The following is a 23,277-nucleotide window of genomic DNA, read 5'->3' as shown; positions in this document are numbered from 1 at the left end:
AATAAAGGTAAGGGTTTTCTCCAGGTTGTACACACTTGCTGGATTCTCATCTCTCAATGGTATGGGGATCCCAGATGTCAACATAAAACACTCCAGCTCCAAATGAGTCACTAAGGAGATGGACTCTGAATGAAAACAGCTAGGTTTCAGGGCAGCTGGGTTGCGTAGCCAGTTGAGTGACTCTTGGTTTTGTCTCAGGTGTGATCTCTGGATCGTGGGATCCAGCCCTACGTTGGATTCGGGGCTCCCCTGGCACTCAGCACCAAGTCTCTTTAAGACACTCTCTCTCTCTCTCCCTCTCCGCCTCCCCCACCCCCACAAGCCTGTGCATGTGTGTGCTGTCTCTCTAAAATACGTAAATAAATCTTTTAAAAATTAAAAACAAAAGTAAAAAAATAAAAATAAAAGAAACAAGCTTCAAATGAATTTTGACCACTTAATACTAAATAATCTTTGGTTAAGGTGGGCACACAATGAGATGAGCACTCGGTGTTATTTTTTATGTGGGCAAATTGAACTCCAATAAAAAATTGTGGTTTTTTTTGTTTAAAATAAAAAATAAAAACAATAAAATATTAAAAATAAATAACTAAATAAATAATCCTTGGACTTTCTCCTATTATACCACGATAAAGTTTTATCTTAACTGTTAGAAAGCTCAGTATGAGATTTTTCTCATTTTTACCCTTTTATTCAAATTCATTTCCATATAGCATACTATTAGTTTCAGAGGTAGAAGTCAGTGGTTCCTCAGTCTTATGTAACACTCAAGACTCATTCCATCACGTGCCCTCCTTAATGTCCATCACCCAGTTATCCCATCCTCCCACTCCACCCCTCCAGTGACCTTCAGTTTGGCTCCTATGATTAAGAATCTCATATGGTTTGTCTCCCTCAGTCTCTCTGGTTTAACTTTTTCTCTTCTTTCCCTTCTCCTCTGTCTTGCTTCTTAAGTTCCACATATAAATGAGATCATATGATAATTGTCTTTCTCTGACTGAGTTAGGGTATTATGCTAAGTAAAATAAGTCAATGAGATTTTATTCTCAACTATACTCATTCTGAGAACCTAATGCACATCTACTTCTAAAAAAAACTGTTTGTATTCTAGTTTATATTATCCTTGCTTTTTATGATTATTTTATAATTTAGACTAAGTGTAAATCAGGAAAAAAATGTCATGACTTAACAATAAAAATTCTAATACTAGATGAGCACTGGGTGTTTACATGTTGGCAAACTGAGTTTAAGAAAAAACTATTATTCAAAAATTCTAATACTGCTTTATATGGATTATTTTTAGTATAATAAAACCTACTATAAAAATTGCGTATTTAGGGAATAATACCAAGGAGAAAGAGAATACTGTCTTAAATATGCATAATCTATCCAAGGAGAACCAGGATTAACCTCATATGGCTCGCAGATATTCCAAAAGGAACATGATTACTGTACATTTAAAGAAAAAATGGTTTTCAAAAAAACGACTTTCAATTCCTAACTTAGAATTCATCCTGAGGCACTGGGTGACTCAGTGGTTGAGTATGGTGATCCCAGGGTCCTTGGATCAAACCCACATCAGGATCCCCATAGAGAGCCTGCTTCCCCCTGTGCCTAGCTCTCTGCCTCTCTCTGTGTGTCTCTCTTCAATTACTGAATAAAGTAATGAAAAAAATAAGGAGACGAAGAAACAGAAAATTCAATCCCAATCCTAAGAAATTAACATAAAATACAAAATATATATTATAAATTAATATGGAGTGTCTTGAAATTCTTGAAATCTTTGTCAACATATACCATAAAACAGTAATTGTAAACTCAATGCTTATGGAGGCAAAGCAGGTGACACGAGTCAGTGAAGAACCTAGTCGGGGACACGAGCAAACTGGAGACACACGCCTCATATAATGGGACAGCCTCTGCAAAGCATACCAAACAGCAGCATGCGCTGAAGGTACCAGAAGTGATCTATAAGAAAAGCTCAAAATCCAGAGTTCTACATGCGTGTCATAATTTTAAATGTTAGCTCAAGTGACAGTGGAAACTAAATACATCCAGGAGCCACATTTAGTCTATAGCCTACTTGTGTTTTTCTATTTGCTGTGACTGTTTCCAATGCCTGTGCGTAAAACAAATACTTGGACATCAAACCTTTCCTAAAGCAACAGGATCATGTTTTACCAACAAATTAGGCCACACCTTCTAAGGAAAATTGCTGTGAAGACTCATTAACACCTACTGTCAGAATTTTCTAATGCTTGCTTCAACTACAATCTATTTGTATTCACTTCCCTCAGATTGCTAACCGAACAGACAGGAGTTCAGAGGAATGCTGAAGCAAAGTTATTAAAACAATTACCATCTGTATTGTCACTAACTACATGCTGAATGTTTAACACAGTAGTGACTATGCCAGGGCCCTATGAATTTGAAAGACATCCTAAGATAGTCTATCACACGACTTCAACTAAAAAAGAAGGTTCACGGATTTCTACTGCTGCAATTGGGAAAACCCTGCTTATAATAATCAGAATGGTACCAAACATGTAAAATCTTTAAACGATCAGACTCTACTTATTAAAAGACTACTCATAAAGACTTCCCATCTGGGTGCCGGTGAATGACTGATAGTTGGAAGAAAAGGTAATTATTTTTCAAGCCGACAGAGATGACCAATAATTTTCATCTGTAATTCTCAAAGAGATACAGACAGATGAAACGCTAATGTTGGAGAGAGTGGAAGGAAGTAGCCAGTATCAAATATCAGTTTTTTTTTTACATCTCTAAATCTGTATATGTATACCTACCCATTCAGTAGTTCTTAGCCAAGAGTTGTATCAGAATCTCAAAAAACTATTTCCAAATTTCTGCATACACACGTTATTGGATTCACTCTGTCGAAATCTTCACGGGACAGTTTTGGCTTGTAAATTCTTTAAAGTTCCCTAGTTGACTGTGATTCACCAGCACAAGTCTAGCTGAGAACTAGTACAGTACACAACCATGTCAGTCTCCTCTTTCACCTACGTGGCCAATTCTCCCTATCACTGAAGGATTCAGCCAAAAACAGAAATGAGTCACTTATCAAACCTGCATTCAATTTCCATGGCTAGTGGTAGAACAAGGAGTAGTAAACTCAAAATGCAACTTGATTCCATTATTTACACACTCCTTACTTCCTTCCCATCAAGACATTCTAGATTGTAAGCAGAGTTTAGACTCTTACCTAAGTGGCTATAGCTGCAAAATACTATACTGTGTTCTTTCCTCTTCTTCTCCAGTTTTTGTTTTTTTAAGATTTCTATTTATTTACTCATGAGAGACCGAGAGAGAGAGAGAGAGAGAGAGAGAGAGAGAGAGAGAGAGAGGCAGAGACACAGGCAGAGGGAGAAGCAAGCTCCTCCATTCAAGGAGTGCCATGTGGGACTCGATTCGGGAGACCACGGGATCATGCCCTGAGCCGAAGGCAATTAGCTTAGACAATTATTTCAAAATATTTTCATCCAGGAAATGCTTGAGCTTCCAAATATGAAAAATCGACCCTATCTATGGCACACAACAGTGTTTCTGCAAGGGCAGTGACTGAAGGTAATGCACATCAAAGAAAGCACGGGGAGACTGGCAAGTGTGGTCAGCACCAGCTCCCCATGGACACCTACCACCCCACTGAGGAACTACATAGGCTGAGCAGGAGCTACTCTCCGGAATGGGAGGCCTCAACGTGGTACGTGGCTGGCAGAGTGGCTACCAGCACAAGTAGATACCCTCTGTACGATGTCATGACCTGATCCCCCTGGCTCTCATCTTCTGAACCTTAGGGCCTAGAGCGCCCAAGGCCTATTACAACCTGCTGCTTTCTCCTCCCATTTACATTCACCCAAGCTACTCCTCTGGGTCATGGTCTCCTACTCATCCCCAGAAGCATCCAATTCCTAAGCCCCTGCACAGCTCTCAGCCTCCACCATCACCACACTCCCCTCTAGGCCTTCAATCCTTTGTGGGCTCTGAGGGCACCATCTGTTCCCAGGCACTAAGGGGAAGATTTTCTTTCTGGGGTGGAAGGGTGGCTAGCAGTCAAAATGGTGCCTTTCTTCAGGCATTACTTTTCTCTTTCCCTCCCCCTGCCTTGGTTTTGCAGTTGTTTCCAGGATGACAGGACCTGCTGTATAAAATTCAGTGCCGATGTCTTCATATATATATTTGTACCTATGTACATATATGTGTACATATACAAGAAAAAACATTTGCAGCTATTTTTATTTATTTACTTATTTACTTAATTATTTTGTAAATTACGTTGTTAAAAAAAGTTGACCTGTACCTTGTTTTTGATCTCCGTATTTCCTTTCCTTAAAACTACTTTCTGTGCTATTGTGACATTCTCCCCTAATGCCGCATAATGGAGAGCAGTGTTGCCCTTGTTGTCTTTTAGATCAGGATTAGCACCGTGTTTCAGCAGAATATCTACACATGCCTCTTCTTGGGATTGTACAGCCTATGAGCATTACAACAAGAAACAGAACGTAAAATCTGGGAACTTAAAGGAAACATGCCACAAGTTTCACCAATGAGTTATGTTTAAATGCAACAAATGCATTCCAAGGACTTCAGTCCAATCCATCTCAGGCAGACATAGCTGTGACCACCCACCTTCAGTAGAGCGGTCGTGTTTTCACTATCACGAAGATTTAGTTGGCATTTCCGATCTACCAGGAGCTTCACCATATCTTCATGGCCATTGGCACAGGCCAAGTGCAGAGCACTCCTGTGAGCATGAAAGGACTTGTCAGGAAATTACAGTGTACCTTTTCAAAACATTCAAATTAATTAATTCATAGAATTGTAAATGTTAAATACTATGTTATTCTCATGACTCCAAAACAAAGAATTAGTTTACTTTGGAAGAAAGTACAATTTTTATTAGTGATTCTTCACCGCTCTATTAAAAGAGCAGCCTATCTGTTTAGGAAGAACATGACCTCAGGAGGCAACTCAACCTGGGTTTGATTCCCACTTTAACTCTGTCGCTTCACAGTGACCACTTAGCATTATCACAATTTCCTCATCCACAAAATGGGCATAAAAATAGTTATCTCAGGTCGCCTGTCTGGCTCACTCTGAAGAGCATGTCACTCGATCTCCGGAGCCAGGGGTTCGAGACCCCTGTTGGTTATAGAGGTGACAAAACAATAGTAATAATAAATAAAATAAAAGGTAGTTATCTCACAAGACCTCTTGTCGTGATCCTTAAATGAGGATCCATGCAAAGCGTTTAGAATACTAGTTCCTAGCACACATATTATTATAGCGATTACTACAACTTACAAAGACCCACTACAATTAGGTAAAATGATCCAATTATGCCTACTTTACAGCTACGTTTAAGGATGAGCAAGAATACTCTATTTCAACGATTCCAAGATGCTCATTTTGTCACCTTTTAATATCTCTGACATCGGAATCCAATTTCTAATTCAAAATGTCTTAAAACTATAACTGGCATGATTTTTAAAAATTTCTTCTTGGTACATAAATAGTGGGGCATCATACAATCTACGGTGTGCCTTAAGTGAAATAATGACATATACAACAGGTCTGCTGCACTTCTAGTCCTATGCCTGGAATTACATTGTTCAAAAACTAAAATAATTTTCAGTAGTTGAAAGCACATTACGGATAAAAGAGACTAAAATAACAAAAGAATATTTTTAAGTAATTCTTAGTTTGGTTTTCAAGGAAGTTTGAGCAAAGGAAGCTCGGATTTCAAATAAACGGGCACAGCTCATTTTATTTTTTTTGGAGGGGGGGATGTGGGGAAGCTCATTCTATTAAGCATTTCAATTAATAGAAAAATGTTTAGAATCATAGAAATCAAGTATTTCCAATTACCAATATTAGTATTTAATATTATTGAAATGTCAAAAGGGCAGGTAAAGGTAATCTTTCACAATTTCCGATCTTCAGAAATGTTTTCCTTTGACAGGAAGTTCCAAGGAAAAGCTTCAGGTGAGATTAAGTCCTAATACTTCCATTTAAAATTTCTCACCTTAGGGGCACCCGGGTGGCTCAGTTGATTGAGTGTCCAACTTTTGGTTTTGGCTCAGGAGGATCTCAAAGTCATAAGACGGAGCCCCACATTAGGCTCCATGCTCAGGGTGGAGTTTGCTTGGGTTCCTCTCTCTCCCCCTGTCCCTCCCCTCTCCCATGACCCTCTCTCTCTCTTTAAAATAAATACATCTTTTAACTTTTACAAAATAAAATAAAATCTCTCATCTTAGGAGTGCCTGGCTGGCTCAGTCAGTAGAGCATGTGTCCTGAAACGTCAAGCCCCACGTTGGGTGGAGAGATTACACTTAACAATGAAAGCTTTAAAACCTAAATACATAAAATTTCTCATCTTGCTCATACTGGGCAACATGAAGTCTTTTTAAGATTGAAAAGATCCTGAGTAGACTATGTCTGCTACATAACCCGTGTTCAGGTTCTGTTTGAGAAATAAATGGACTGAAGAATAAATACAGTTGGAGAGTTCGATAGTTTTTAAAGATTTATCTATTTCTTTGAGAAAGAGAGAATACATGAGTGTGGTGAAGGGCAGAGGGAGAGGGAGACATGTATCATCAAGTGCAAGCTCACAAGGGGAGAACAATTCATATTCCCTAGATGAAATGAAAACCCGTTTCTGCATGCCTCATAATCCTCCCATTTGGCCCAGCCTTACGTTTACATTTTCTTTATTCTTATTCTTTGCTGTTATTCCCCAATTGAATCTTTAATCAATCCAAGATTTAGTTTGCAGTGTGGTGCAACATTTAAGTTTTTTTTTTTTTTTTTCTGAGAGAGAGGGAGGGACAGAGGGTGAGAGAGAGAGAGAGAGAGATGGAGGAACAGGAGCTAAAATCAACAAACACAAAAAATAAAAATAAACAGAGGCTTAACCAACTGAGCCACACAGGCGCCCACGCCCCAACATTTAAGAACTGTTTAAAAAAATAGCTATTTGCTTCTTCTAAATAACCCATCTTTTCTCACCTAGCTTAAAATGCCACTTTATCATAAATTCTGTTATGTTTTTCTTTTTCTGGGTTTTACAATGGATTCAATTGACCAGTCGCCTTGTATCAATCAGTACTCTAGTATTTTAACTGCTTTATACAAATGCTTTAGTATCCAATGCAGGTCCATAGTTCCCCTTCTAAATCTTCTCTTTCAGTGTTCTCTTGGCAATATTTACCTCTGTTACTGGAGATGAATTTTTAATCAATATGCCAAATTTAAAGAATTCATGGAGAGAATTTGTAATTAGGTTAAGACAATTAATGTTAACAGAATCAATCTCCCTGAATCAGTGTATTTAGATGCACATTATGTCTTTGCCCTTAAGTCTTATTTGACATCCCTCCTTAGCTTCCAGGAGGTTTTTTTTACCTTATGTAAATCCTGCATACACTTCGGGATGTATTTATATCCTGGCTTTTTCTTTTTTCTAATGAAATGATATATTTTCCCATTATAACTTCTAAGTGGTCACTCTTTTGATATCTGTGTATTTATTTGGTAATGAGAGTAAAGCACATTTTAAACTACATGCTTGTTAACAAAAGTTGGCAGTTTCTCGAAGATACTCAGGGAAGGCACGAATTGGATGGGAAAGATTTCACCAGAAAGATCTACATCGAAGAATGGTATGATGCGGTTGAAAAAAAAATCAAGTAAAATACAAACAGGATAGGCTGTTCATATTTATGTGTATGTGATACAAACACACACACACACACACACACACAGAGGCTGTATACGAATGTCTACAGAAACTCCTTTTAATGTGGTGGTAATTGATCCATTAATTAATTACAACCGGACTACACGCGGTATTGTGGGTGAGGCAGATAGAAAAAAGCAAGAGAAACCCACGACAACAGCTAATACAAAACTAGGTACCCCCAAACTCACCAGATTCCTATTACATTTGTTAATGATTTTAAGGACTAACCAAAGTAGGAGCCGCCCCTGACTGGCTTAGTTGATACAATATGCAACTCTTGGTCTTGGGGTTGTGAGTTTAAGCCTTCTGTTGGGACTATAGCCTGCTTAGAAAAGGGAGGGGGTGGGGGCTTAGTCAGGCATCTGCCTTCAGCTCAGATCAGGATCTGAGGGTCCTGGGATCAAGCCCCATATCAGGCTACCTGGTCGGTGGGGAACCTGCCTCTCCCTCTCCCTTTGTTGCTCCTTATCCTTGTTTGTTCTCTCTCTGTCAAATAGATCAATACAAACTTAAAAAAAAACAGAAAAAAAAGAAATTGACCAACAAAACCTAACAGAAGCCACTGTTGGCACAAGATGCACCAGCAAAATTGGGAATTTTGGTGTGTTTTTACAGCAAGACAAATGCATAGATACAAGTGTAGGCACTTATTTCAGAGGCCATTTTGTGTGTGTGCCATCTTGTGTGTGTAGGTTGCATGATTTGACAAGAAGTAGTTTGGAATGAGCAACCTAGAAACTAAGGGGGTCTGCATCTTCAGAAACTGCTGCTGGAATGAACTACAGAACTCTGGAGACCACTAGGGTCCCTTCTGAGAGGGTGGCTAGTTCCAGAGCAGATCATGTTCATTGGTGGAAGAGCAATGAACAAAAACAAAGGAACAACAACAAGAAACCATTTCTTGGCCCCATTCAGCTTAGCTAGACCAAATGGTATTGGTGCGTGTGAATGATTGCAACTATGAGCATCAAGCATTGGTCTCTTACAGGTGCCAGCTGGAAAATTATCTTTTGTCCCCTTAGAATTCCCCAGGGTGACTTATGAGACCAGTAGAGGCTCTCTGTAGTGACAATTGAATAGAAGACTGACATTTCCTAATGCAACCTGCGATGAGAGGCAATGGCATTACTAGGCTATAAGGAGACAGGAACTCCACACCAGGACTCCAGGTAAGTTGAAGACTATGGTTGACTGTAGTGTTTTTGTATAGATCAGAGATACTCAAAGAGTATATGGTAGTCCAACTCTGAGCTTCTTTGTTCCTTGGTCAAATGCTAGGTGGATCCCCCAAAGACTTTCTCACAATCACCTGAAACCTAAGATTTCCAATTCCCAGACTTCTGTGGAAAACAATTTTGGATCTAGAACACACATCCTCTAGAAAGTTCCTGATTAGAACTCCCATCCCCATCTGAGTCTCATGTATGTCCTGGTTCAACTTTGCTGCATACTCATTTGGTAGTTACACCAATGAAAATAACAAAGTGTTAGAGTAATGTATGTTTTATGACGAAAAACAACTGAGATATGAATGCTTTACCAAATCCCTTAGCTCAGGTTTTCCAATTCTACTTCAGGGCTGTCATGAATGTCTCCTCCTTTTAAGAGTTGCCAAGAAATTCACCACACACTTTCCATAGGGGCACCTGGCTGGCTCAGTCCATTAAAAGGCTTCGTTAAAGGAATCCCCGAGTGGCTCAGCGGTTTAGTACCTGCCTTTGGCACAGGGCGAGATCCTGGAGTCCCGGGATCGAGTTCCACGTCAGGCTCCCTGCATGGAGCCTACTCCTCTCTCTGCCTGTGTCGCTGCCTCTCTCTCTCTCCTCTGTGTCTTTCATGAATAAATAAATAAAATCTTATAAAAATAAGGCTTCTTTAGCTCAGGTCAGGATTCAGGGGCCTTGGGGTTGCCCTGCCTCCAGCTCTCTGCTCAGCAGGGAGTCTACTTCTCCCCCTTCCTCTGTCTCCACCCCCATTTGTGTTCTCTCACACTCAAATAAATAAAAATCTTTTAAAAACAACCAACAGTTTTTCATAACTGGTTATTCATTCCTTTGGATATCTCTTCCCTTGCAGTCCACTCTACCTCCTGAGGAAAGCTGAAACTATGTCATAATTAAACCATGATGAGAATGTGAGGGCTCCAGTGTGTCCAGAGGATGATCTGGGCCATAGTCTACTAAAAATCCCTGACCTGGGAGAACCACCTCAAAGGGACCACAAAATTAAATCAGAAAACCTGTATTCTGGCATTGTGGGAGTCAGTGAGGGAACAACAAACATGACATTGTGGTGTTCACGGAGTAGAGGCGAGTTTAATGCCACATTTAGGGTGAGCACAAAGGGCCTACAGAGTCATGTAAAAATAAGGGTAGTGAGTCAGGGATGGATGCGATATCAAACCTAAAACTTAAAGAACGAATAGGGGTTAGCCAGTGAAGAGGGAGAGAAGCACATTCCAAAAAGAAGGGATAGCGTATCAGTGAGGGTCCAAACAGGAGACAAACCACTTAGTAATTTCAACAGGGAACGTTTAATATAAAAAATGATGAACTTTAACAGTAGATCAACTATAAAGATGAGAAAAGCAATCCAAATACCCTAAGGTGCAAGATTACCCAAGAAAGATTGCCCAAATGGGTAAATCCCAAGGCTGGGATTCAGGTCTCATTGAAGGAGATGTCGGAACTGCCGTCAGAGTTGCCCTGCCAAAGCTAGTCCGTGCTACTCAGCATGCAAACAGGAACTACCCTTCAGGAGTGCAGGGAGTCCTGTCTGATAAATGGAGGTATAGAGAGGGTCAGGGAACAATGAGCCCACCGACCAGCAGAGCAGTGCAAGGCCTCCAGTGTATCATATGCACATGCAGAAGGATGCAACAAACCCCTTAGGGATACAGCAGAGTTAAGACTAAGGACTGGATGCAGAGAGTGAGTAGGGTGTCAAGAGCATTTGCTAGGGGCATGGTATCCATTTTAGGAAGGTCACTGGCTGGGGCCGGGACTGCATGCTCTGGAGTGCACAGCTGGGAAGAGTACTTCTGATGCTGGTGAAGGGGGCGCGGCAAGGGAGGAGGAGAAAGGAAGGAGATAGAAAGAAGAGAAAAAGAAGGAAAGGAGGAGGAGAAGGAGGAGGAGAACACAAAGACGACAAAGATGAAGATGAAGATGAAAGAAGACGAAGAAGAAGAAGGGAAGCAAACCAGAACGTGGGCCAGGGCCAGTGCTCAATCTCCAGGCTAACAGGAACAACCCTCTGGGACACAAATGAGTTGAGGTTGGTAATTGGATGCACAGAGGAAGTCAGACATACAGGACTCAAACTTCTCTGCCATCCATCGTGCTGCAATCACACCTTCTTTAGCAACTTTGGACCCCCCCCTCCCAAGTTAGCTCTTCTGTGGTACTGTCTTCAGACTTCTCTGTCCCACCTTTTCATTACTATCTCATCATCATTTAGTAATTCTTTGTATTTACTTCCACCGTTTAAAATACTATGTCATGGGATCCCTGGGTGGCGCAACGGTTTGGCGCCTGCCTTTGGCCCAGGGCGCGATCCCGGAGACCCGGGATCGAATCCCACGTCGGGCTCCCGGTGCATGGAGCCTGCTTCTCCCTCTGCCTGTGTCTCTGCCTCTCTCTCTCTCTGTGACTATCGTAAATAAATAAAAAAAAAATTTAAAAAAAAAATAAAATACTATGTCATATCTGTCTTCTGATTGGACCCAGACTAATATAGAGGCCAGGGAGTTGCACTCTTTGGATTTGTCTTCTAGAGGATCTACCACAGAGAGCACAGTTGAACTGCAGCTCAAAATGTAGACAGCTGCTACATTTTCATATCCACCATAGCACTCACACCAAGGCCTTGTGTCTCTGCTAGGCTGTGTCCAGACAATGACTTAGCACAGAAGGAATACTAAAACCAAGTCATTTCTGTCTCCCATAGGACCCCTCTACAGGCAAGCTTCTGATGGGGACTCAAGATCAGAAAACCCCAGGGGCCTGTGCTCTGATTCTCCAACAGGGGCTTGCCCTAAGATCCACTGCACAACTTTTCCCCACCACTGACACCACGAATAGCATAGGGTCTACTGGATCCTGTGACCAAAGCAGTGAGGACTCCTAAGCACAGCCTGCACCGGCTGCACAATTCATCTGCTCTGAGACCACTGAAGTCTTGCATTCTTTAGTTTCACCAAGGCGTATGGATGAAAGGAGTACTCAATGTAGGACAAGGTTTCCCAACCTTGTACCATGGACATGGTGGATTGTTGTGGAGGCCTCTCTTGGGTATGTTTACCAGCACTCCTGACATCGACCCACTAGATGCCAGCAACGTCCTCAGTTGTGAGGATCGGAAATGTCTCCGGACGAATCTATTGTTAGCAGTGTCTATAGCTAATAATACTGCATTGTATACTTAAACTTTGCTAAGAGGGTAGAGCTTACGTTAAGTGTTCTTACCAATTAATTAATTAATTAACTAATAAGAGCAGGAAGAAACTTTGGGAGGTGATGGGTAGGACTATGGCTTTAAGGCACTGATGATTTCACAGAGGTCTATACTTATCCACAAACTCACTGAATTTGATACATTAAGTACGTACAGCTTTTGACATGTCAAAAAACATGTCTCCAGACACTGCCAAATGCTCCCTGAGGAGCAGAATTCTTCTCCCACCACCCCACCCCCAACGCATTGAGAATTAGTGGTGTAAAATATGCTACCTCCAGAACCCAAAGACGTCTCCCAGTTTCTGTCTTTGTGAAAAGGTATTCAAAATGTGGCAGTTTTTCTTTCACTCCTGCGGGAATATCCTGGCATGCCCACTAGATGCCTCAAAACTTCACGGATATGTCAATTCATGCCGTCTTACCAAGGGCCCAAAGCGTCATAGCCTCTTACTGCTCCTCATGTCAAATTAGCATGGTGTCAATATGATAGGCCAATGAGGTATTCTGGGGATGTTCAAATGGTCTAGCTCCATGAGTTAATAAAACGCTGAGGCAAATGAAATGAATGGACACTTTGCCTATACTCTATGAATATGACCTATTTCTGATTCACTAGCAGAATAGAAAAGAATGCATTTGCCAAATCAGTGGTGACATACCATGTACCTGACGTCTTATCAATCTGTTCTGGAAGCAATAAGAGGCGCACAATAACTATGACTGGAACTACTCTTTGTTTAAGTTGACAGTAACTACAGATATTTGCCACAATCTATCCAGTCTCTGAATGGGCCAGACTAGTGAATCAAGCAGAAATGTGATAGAGCTCACCAGCCTTTCATCCTTTAGCACTATCCCACTGCATCTCTGCTAGGATGCAGGGTTGTTTTTGGTTTACCCTACCAAATGAAGGCTTGGAGACAGTTTCAGAGGTTTCTGCTTGGACTCTCTAAATCGTTTTTTTATCAATTATATTTCCTTATTCAGGAGAGACACAGAAAGAAAGGCAGAGACATAGGGAGAGGGAGAAGCAGGCTCCCTGCTGGGAGCCCAATGTGGGGCTCAATACCCGGACTCTGGCATCATGCTCTGAGCTAAACAAAACTCACAATTTTAACAAGAAACACTTTTAGCTACTGTAAAATCATACAGAAAAAAAAACTATTGCAAATGACATCAATCTATATTACAAAGGATTCTGAATTACACTATACAATGTTCTTCACCTTATCCTGTCAGAGTAATTGTTTTCTAGCTAACCGATCACATGCTGACATTTTTCACTATACTTATACTCTTCTTATTAAGTTAAACTTTCTGCCTTGAGAAATTGTTACCACTCTTGACCAAATACTAAGATTCACACACACACACAGACACACACACACACACAAAAAAAAAAAAAAAAAAAAAAAAAAAAAAAACTTTACCTTTTAGCGTGGTCAACTGCATTTATATTTGCTTTTTCTACTAAAAATTCCACCATTTTCACTTTTTTTTCATTTACAGCAACTAAAAGTGGTGTGAGGCCATCCTGTAGGAGTGCAAACAAAATTTATAATTTACAAAATTACATATTTGGATAATGAATCATAAAAATTCTGAACGATCCTGTAACTTAAACATGTAACATAGAAAGTAAATAAAATTAGCCCCTTCGTTCTCAACCCTCCGTGGTTTCACCACCTGCTCCTTCTTTTTAAAATACGGCTTTCTCGGGGAGCCTGGGTGGCTCAGTTGGTCAAGCATCTGCCTTCAGCTCATGAGCTCAGGTCATGATCCCAAGGTCTCAGGATGGAGTCCCACCTTGGGCTCCCTCTGCAGCAAAGAGTCAGCTTCTCCCTCTCCCTCTGCCCCTCCCCTCCACTCATGCTCTCTCTCCTGCTTGCTCGCTCTCTGTCTCTCTCAAAAACATAAACTCTTTTTAAAAAGTAAAATAAAAATAATAAAATAGACCTCCTCTTCCTCTTCAACAGATTACCTGCAGTCATTCCACAAACTCACTTCAAACATTGCCTGGCTCCAAGAATCTTTGCTTCTTTTCACAATATATATCATGGTATACTCCAGTTATTTTATTCCACACCATCTAAACCAAAAGCCCCTAGAGGGGAGGGGTTATTTTTTATCTCTGTATCTCTACTCTCTAAAACATAGTAGTAAATTTTAAAGTATTGTTATTGATTTCAATGGATAAATGAAAAACCTTAATAAAAAAAAAGGAAGGTAGGAAGGAAGAAATATTATGGTCAGCCTAGGTGGCTCAGTGGGTTAAGCAAAACCTTCTGGTTTTGGTCATGATCCCACTCCTGACATCAAGCCCCGTGCATCAGGCTACCCGGCTCAGTGGGAAGACCTCTTCTTCCCCTACGTCTGCCTTTCCTCCCTACTCAGGTTTTCTCTCTCTCATATAAATACAATCTTCAAAAATAAAAAGAGTTGTTATTTAAAGCAAAAGCTTAGACAATTATATCAAAATATTTTCATCCAGGACATACTTGAGCTTCCAAATATGAAAAATCGACCCTATCTATGGCACACAACAGTGTTTCTGCAAGGGCAGAGACTGAAGGTAATGCACGTCAAAGAAAGCACAGGGAGACTGGCAAGTGTGGTCAGCACCAGCTCCCCATGGACACCTACCACCCCACTGAGGAACTACATAGGCTGAGCAGGAGCTACTCTCCGGAATGGGAGGCCTCAACGTGATACGTGGCTGGCAGAGTGGCTACCAGCACAAGTAGATACCCTCTGTACGATGTCATGACCTGATCCCCCTGGCTCTCATCTTCTGAACCTTAGGGCCTAGAGCGCCCAAGGCCTATTACAACCTGCTGCTTTCTCCTCCCATTTACATTCACCCAAGCTACTCCTCTGGGTCACGGTCTCCTACTCATCCCCAGAAGCATCCATTTCCTAAGCCCCTGCACAGCATTCAGCCTCCATCATCACCACACTCCCCTCTAGGCCTTCAATCCTTTGTGGGCTCTGAGGGCACCATCTGCTCCCAGGCACTAAGGTGAAGATTTTCTTTCTAGGGTGGAAGGGTAGCTAGCAGACAGAATGTTTCCTTTCTATATGCATTACTTTTCTCTTTCCCTCCCTCTGCCTTGGTTTGGAGGTGTTTTCATGATGACAGGACCTGCTGTATAAAATTCAATGTTGATGTCTTCATATATATATGTGCTTATGTACAAATATATGTACATATACATGTGAAATATCCTTTTGCAGCTACATTTATTTATTTTTTTACTGACTTATTTATTTATTTATGATGTCAAATACGTTGTAAAAACAAGTTGACCTGTACCTTGTTTTTGGCCTCTATATCTCCTTTACTGGAAAGCAGCTTCCGTGCTATTGAGATATTTCCCTCATAGGACGCATAATGGAGAGCGGTGTTGCCCTTGAAATCCTTAGTATTTACATCAGCACGTTTTTTGAGAAGAATATCTACACATGCCTCTTCTTGGCATTGTACAGCCTGTTAGCATTACAACAAGAACAGAATGTAAATTCTGGGAACTTAAAGGAAACATGCCACAAGTTTCACCATGAGTTATGTTTAAATGCAACAAATGTTCATTCCAAGGACTTCAATCCAATCCACCTCAGGCAGACATAGCTGTGACCACCCACCTTCACGAGAGCTGTCCTGTTTTCTCCATCACGGAGGTTTAGCTGGCATTCCCACTTCACCAGCTTCTTCACCATATAGACAGAGCCAATGGCACAGGCCAAGTGGAGAGGAGTCCTGTGAGCATGAAAGGACTTGTCAGGAAATTACAGTGTACCTTTTCAAAACATTCAAATTAATTCATAGAATTGTAAATGTTAAATACTATGTTATTCTCATGACTCCAAAACAAAGATTTAGTTTTCTTTGGAAGAAAGTACAATATTTATTAGTGATATTCACCGCTCTATTAAAAGAGCAGCCTATCTGTTTAGGAAGAGCATGACCTCAGGAGGCAGCTCAACCTGGGTTTGATTCCTACTTAACTCTGTCGCTTCACAGTGACCACTTAGCCTTATCGCAATTTCCTCATCCACAAAATGGGCATAAAAATAGTTATCTCAGGTCGCCTGTCTGGCTCACCCTGAAGAGCATGTCACTCGATCTCGGGAGCCAGGGGTTCAAGACCCCTGTTGGTTACAGAGGTTATGAAACGATAATAAATAAAATAAAAGGTAGTTATCTCACAAGACCTCTTGTCACGATCCTTAAATGAGGATCCATGCAAAGCGTTTAGAATACTGGTTCCTAGCACAAATATTATTATAGCTATTGCTACAACTTACAAAGACCCACTACAATTAGGTAAAATGATCCAATTATGCCTACTTTGCAGCTACGTTTAAGGATGAGCAAGAATACTCTATTTCAATGATTCCAAGATGCTCATTTTGTCACCTTTTAATATTTCTGACATCGGAATTCAATTTCTTAATTCAAAATGTCTTAAAACTATAACTGGCATGATTTTTTTTTTAATTTATGATAGTCACAGAGAGAGAGAGAGAGAGAGGCAGAGACACAGGCGGAGGGAGAAGCAGGCTCCATGCACCGGGAGCCTGATGTGGGATTCGATCCCGGGTCTCCAGGATCGTGCCCTGGGCCAAAGGCAGGCGCCAAACCGCTGCGCCACCCAGGGATCCCTAACTGGCATGATTTTTAAAAATTTCTTCTTGGTACATAAATAGTGGGGCATCATACAATCTACGGTGTGCCTTAAGTGAAATAATGACATATACAACAGGTCTGTTGCACTTCTAGTCCTATGCCTGGAATTACATTGTTCAAGAACTAAAATAATTTTCAGTAGTTGAAAGCATTATGAGAAGAGAGGTCTAAAAAGAACAAAAGCATTTTTTTAAAGCAACCCTTACTTTAAATTTCAAGGAATTTTAAGCCAAAAGTAACTCAGGATTCAAATAAACGGGGACAGCTCTTTTATTTTTGGGGAGGTGCTGGGAAGCTCATTTTATTAAGCATTTTAATTAATAGAAAATGTTTAGATTCATAGAAATTAAGTATTTCCAATTACCAATATTAGTATTTAATATTATTGAAATGTCAAAAGGGCAGGTAATCTTTTACAATTTCTGATCTTCAGAAATGTTTTCCCTTGACAGGAAATTCTAAGGAAAAGCTTCACGTGAGATTAAGTCCTAATACTTCCATTTAAAATTTCTCACCTAGGGTCACCTGGGGGGCTCAGCTGACTGAGCGTCCAACTTTTGGTTTTAGCTCAGGATGATCTCAAGGTCATTAAGACAGAGGCCCACATTAGGCTCCATGCTCAGGGTGGATTTTGCTTGAGATCCACGCTTTCCTTCTATTCCTCCCCTCCCATGACCTTCTCTCTTTCTTTTTAGAGTAAATGCATCTTTTATCATTTACAAAATAAAATAAAATCTCTCATCTTAGGAGTGCCTGGCTTGCTCAGTCCGTAGAGCATGTGTCCTTACATGTCCAGCCCCAAGTTGGGTAGAGAGATTACTTAAAAATGAAAGCCTTAAAACCTAAATACATAAAATTTCTCATCTTGCTCATACTGGGCAACATGGAGTCTTCTTTTTTTAAGATTTTATTTATTCATGAGAGACACAGAAAGCACAGACATAGGGAAAAGCAGGTGCCTCACGGGGAGCCCAATGTGAGACTTGATCCCAGAACTCTGGGATCACGCCCTGAGCCAAAGACAAATGCTCAACCACTGAGTCACCCAGGAGTCCCCGAAGTCTTTTTAAAATGGAAAAGATCCTGAGTAGACTATGTCTGCTATATAACCTGTGTTCAGGTTTCTCTGAGAAATAAATGGACTGAAAGAATACATAAATTCATTTGTAGAATATAAATAATAGTGAAAGGGAATAGAAGGGAAGGGAAAAAAAATGGGTAGGAAATATCAGAAAGAGAGACAGAACATGAAGACTCCTAACTCTGGGAAACAAACTAGGCGTGGTGGAAGGGGAGGTGGGTGGAGGGTGGGGGTGAATGGGTGACGGGCACTGAGGGGGGCACTTGACGGGATGAGCACTGGGTGTTGGCAAATTGAACACCAATAAAAAATAAATTTATTATTAAAAAATTCATTTGGAGAGTTCTATACTTTTTAAAGATTTATCTATTTCTTGGAAAAAGAGAGAATGCATCAGTGCGGTGAAGGGCAGAGGGATAGGGAGACAATCTCAAACACCCTCCCCATTGAACATGGAGCCCAACAGGGGGCTCAACCCCACAATCCTAACATCATGACCAGAGCCAAAATCAAGAGTCTGATGCTCAACAAACAGCCACCAAGGCACCAGGAAAGTTCAATATTTTTAAAGAAAACTTTTGTGAAGTAAACATACTTTTGAAATAGCAATAAAATTTATATTTGCTATTTTTTAATTTTTTTTTTCAGAAGAGGGATACAACAAAAATTCTATAAGGTTTTGCAATACCATTTATATTTTTTACTTTTTATTTTTATAAGGATTTAACCAAAATAAAATCATTAACCATTTACTTATTAGATGTTATAAAGTTGCACATAATAAAAACATATGTATAGGTCATCCCCCGTGGCGCAGCGGTTGAGCGCCGCCTGCAGCCCGGGGTGTGATCCTGGAGACCTAGGATCGAGTCCCACATCAGGCTCCCTGTAATGGAGCCTGCTTCTCCCTCTGCCTGTGTCTCTGCCTCTCTCTCTCTGTGTGTCTCTCATGAATAAACAAATAAAATCTTTAAAAAAATAAAAATAAATAAAACCAGATGTATATATTTAATGTATGCATAATACAACCTACAATACAGATAAAAATATTCCCCTTAGTTCTGAAGAGGCTAAAGGTTGTCAGAAAATACCAAGCCTCTCCCATCAATTTTTATTAAATTTTTTTTAAATAGAAAGAGGGGCACTTAGGTGACTCAATCAGTTAGGCATCTGCCTTCGGCTCAAGTCATAGAGCTGCGGTCCTGGGATCGAGCCCTACATCATCAGGCTCACCCTGCTCTATGGGTTTCTGCTTGTTGTCCCCCTGACCATCCCTGCTGCTTGTTTGCCTGGTCTCTCTCTCAAATGAATCGATAAAATCTCTTTAAAGTAAATAAGTAGAAACTATTTTTTGTCTACACAAGATTCATATTCTTGTTCTCCTGGATTAGTTCATTGATAATAAACCTTTCTTAGAATTTTTATGTATCTTTCCTCTAGAAATCACAGATTTTAAGAAAATGAAAAATCCACTTAGAATCCAAATGTTTGAAGATAACTAATTTTATATTTGCACATCTTTTTGGCTAACTCAAAACCATTGTCTGCTCATATGTTTGTATCATCAAAACAATTTTTCACTCATTTAATGATCCAAAGTACAGCTTTGCATGTTAATGTGTATCAATTATCTCTGCCACATTCAGTGGTCACATAGTAGTCCAGCCTATGGATACACTGCCATTTATTTATACAGGCCATTAAGTGACTCCTTAATACACTGCTATTGTAAATAGTGCTGAGAATACCATATTGTATATTATTTATTTCTAATGATTTCCTAAAGATATTTTACATCAATAAGCTTCATGGCTAAAGGAAATACTTATTTTTCAATGTGGCACTTAACCACCAAACTATCTGAAAAGTCAAAAACAACTTAAATTCTAAGTAGTATAAGTAACATCATTCCTTATCTTCACAAAGCTTGGGATGGAAAATGGGATTTTGTGCCTCTTTTTAAAATATTTTATTTATTTGAAATTAAGAACACCAGCAGAGGGGAGAGGGAAAGAGAAAAGCAGACTCCCCACTGAGCAGGGAGCCTCACCAGGGGCTAAGTCCCAGGACCCAGAGATCATGACCCTGAGAGGAGGTCAGAAGAGGCCAACTGACTCAGCCATCCAGAGGCCCCTATCTCATTCCTGTAATAACGATCCTATAAAACGAAGATGTTCTTTTTCTCCGAAACATATGTTGTAAATATTTTGCAAGTACATTCTCTTTCATTTTGCTAATCTTACTTTCTGATTCAGAGGGTTTTTTTTTTTTAATGTGGCTTAGTCAAACTCCAGAATTTTTGCTTTTAATGTCATGAGCCCCTCTACCGCCCGCCCCGCCTCCTCCCGCCCGCCTCAAAAGCCCTGTTACCTGTTCTTCCTGTCCCTTTGATTTAAGTCACGTAAACCAAAAACCTGCAACTGGTGTATCTCCTGCATTTTTTCTGCATCGCCGTCAAACACAGCTCTGTGGATTTCCCGGAGATCTTGATATCTGATGTGGTATCCGGGGCCGGGGCTGTGGAAGTCGGAAACAGTCGTAGCCATAGGCGGCGATCTGACCCTCAGAGGCCTGAGGTTGAAGCCGAAGGGCAGCACGCCCCACCCATTCCGCGCTGTAGATTTCTTTTCCATAATGAAGCCCAACAGGCTTCAGTGGCACAGGTTTCACCGCCTCTAGTGCGATACACTCCCGCGCCAGCAATAAGGCAAGTGGGCCTCGCCTCAATGTCCCAGGGACTAAGCCCAACGACTTAGAATCTTCCGAGGCAGAACCGGTGTAACCTAGCAACAGTGCTAAATGCAAACGCGCCTGCGCACCTCAGAAGCTGGCATCCCTGCGCATGCGCACAGAGGGCAGTGGCCAAGGGTGCCCAAAGCATATGTGCCAGGAGGCCCAAGCCTCTCAAATCTCTGAGATCCCCTGTGAGCTGGGCTGGCTTCCCTTCAGAAGTTGGTGGGATGACTGAGCATTTGGGGACATTTGCAAAAGCCTCTGAGGTGTGGAAATGTAGTTTTCTGGGCCTGTGAGTGGCTCAGTGGTTGAGCATCTGCCTTTGGCTTCGGTCGTGATCCGGGGGTCCTGGGATCAAGTCTTGCATCGCACACCCCACAGGGAGCCTGCTTCTCCCTCTGCCTATGTCTCTGCCTCTCTCTGTATGTCTCATTTGAAAATAAATATAATCTTGAAAAAAAATGTATCTCAAAGTAACTTCAAAGAACTGAGAAAGAATAATCCTTTTTTTTTTTTTTTTTTTTTTCTGGAAAACCGCCACATCTTTAATTTTTCTCCTTGCCTGGCGCGGCCCAGACCCGAGACACCTGAGCTTCGCGATACAAATGTCAGCCCCCGGAGCCCTCGAACCGGCAGGTTAGGTGCGGGCAGGGGAGGCCCCTCCCTGACGCCCCTCAAAGTGCATCACCAGAAGGAATAATTCTAACTGTAATAAGTGATTTTAAAAAAAAGTGATTAAAAATGAGACTACAGGAGGCGGGGCAAGATGGCGGAAGAGTAGGGTCCCCAAGTCACCAGTCCCCACCAAATTACCTAGATAACCTTCAAATCATCCTGAAAATCTACGAATTCGGCCTGAGAGCTAAAGAGAGAACAGCTGGAACGCTACAGTGAGAAGAGTTCATTCTTCTATCAAGACGGGGAATAAAGAAATAAACAAAACGCATCCAAGGGGGACGGGCCCTGCGAGGAGCCGGGCTGAAGCCGGGGCGAGTGTCCCAGGACAAGAAAGCCCCGTCCCGGGATCCCTGGGTGGCGCAGGGGTTTGGCGCCTGCCTTTGGCCCAGGGCGCGATCCTGGAGACCCGGGATCGAGTCCCACGTCGCGCTCCCGGTGCATGGAGCCTGCTTCTCCCTCTGCCTGTGTCTCTGCCTCTCTCTGTCTCTCTGTGATGACTATCATAAATAAATAAGAATTAAAAAAAAAAAAAAAAAGAAAGAAAGCCCCGTTCCGGAGAAGCAAGAGCGTCACCAATCTTCCCAGGTGGAAAGTGCTCGCAGGGAGTTAGAGCAGGACCCCAGGAGGGCAGGGGTGCCCGCAGGCTCCCTGGGACCCTAACAGACACCTGCGCCCCGGGGAGAGTGCGCCGAGCTCCCTAAAGGACTTCAGCGTGCGCCCGGCTGGACCCGGAGCAGCTCGGAGGGGCTCGGGCGGCGGCTCCATGCAGAGGGGCTGCGCGCCCCGGAGCGTGAATCCAACAGCGCAGGCCCGGGAGCACCGGGCGCCGGAGACACAACACAGCCCAGGATCCAGCCTCCGCCACCCCGCCCCCGGACAGGCAGAGGACAGGAGGGCCCAGGACAGCGAGGACGCTCCTGCCCCAAGCTGAGCAGATCAGCAACCCCGCCCCCGGAGCATCGAGGGCCCTGCAGACGGAGAGCTCCGTAGTTACTGCGGGAGCTGACTCCGGGGTTCCAGAGCTGGCCGCTGACTCTGTGGTTGTTCCTCCCTGGGCCTCACGGGGTAAACAGCCCCCACTGAGCCTCACAGTGGCCTCACGGGATAAACAGAATAAATATCACTCACTGAGGTGATCCCTGGGTGGCGCAGTGGTATAGGGCCTGCCTTTGGCCCAGGGCACGATCTGGAGACCGGGGATCGAATCCCACGTCGGGCTCTCGGTGCATGGAGCCTCCTTCTCCCTCTGTCTATGTATCTGCCTCTCTCTCTCTCTCTCTCTCTCTCTCTGTGTGTGTGACTATCATAAATAAGTAAAAATTTAAAAAAGAAAAACAAAGTCACTCATTGAGCCCTACACCATGCAGGGGGCTGATAACCTCCCCCATGGGCCCACACCTGAAAATCAGCACAAAAGGCCCCTCCCCCAGAAGAATTGGTATCAATTAATAACCAAATTAATAACCAAAGTTAAGACATACTTAGATAATAATACACTTATACTTGGTGACTTCAATCTAGCGCTTTATACATTTGATAGGTCTTCTAAACACAACATCTCCAAAGAAACGAGAGCTTTAAATGATACACTGGACCAGATGGATTTCACAGATATCTACAGAACTTTACATCCAAACTCAACTGAATACACATTCTTCTCAAGTGCACATGGAACTTTCTCCCGAATAGACCACATACTGGGTCACAAATCGGGTCTGAACCGATACCAAAAGATTGGGATCGTCCCCTGCATATTCTCAGACCATAATGCCTTAAAATTAGAACTAAATCACAACAAGAAATTTGGAAGGACTTCAAACACGTGCAGGTTAAGAACCATCTTGCTAAAAGATGAAACAACCAGGAAATTAAGAAG

The 23,277-nt window shown here is 41.9% G+C and overlaps 1 protein-coding gene across 1 annotated transcript in view; it reads right to left on the bottom strand.

The window, feature by feature from the left end:
* The window catches only part of LOC140598055 (ankyrin repeat domain-containing protein 26-like), a 160,585-nt gene extending 139,773 nt beyond the window's left edge, over positions 1–20,812 (bottom strand). The window contains exons 1-6 of the mRNA XM_072751268.1: positions 20,361–20,812; positions 15,865–15,979; positions 15,536–15,709; positions 13,653–13,756; positions 4,651–4,765; positions 4,322–4,495 (exon numbers count right to left, since the gene is read on the bottom strand). Of these exons, the coding sequence (XP_072607369.1) occupies positions 4,322–4,495; positions 4,651–4,765; positions 13,653–13,756; positions 15,536–15,709; positions 15,865–15,979; positions 20,361–20,623 (945 nt within the window). The 5' untranslated portion in view covers positions 20,624–20,812. The remainder of the gene's footprint in view (positions 1–4,321; positions 4,496–4,650; positions 4,766–13,652; positions 13,757–15,535; positions 15,710–15,864; positions 15,980–20,360) is intronic.
* Between the last annotated feature and the right edge of the window lie 2,465 nt (positions 20,813–23,277).

The sequence above is a fragment of the Vulpes vulpes genome, chromosome 3 (assembly GCF_048418805.1).
Source record: "Vulpes vulpes isolate BD-2025 chromosome 3, VulVul3, whole genome shotgun sequence".
Taxonomy (NCBI): Eukaryota; Metazoa; Chordata; class Mammalia; order Carnivora; family Canidae; genus Vulpes; species Vulpes vulpes.
Note: the sequence above shows the minus strand (reverse complement) of the source record. Positions and strands in the feature narration are given on the sequence as shown.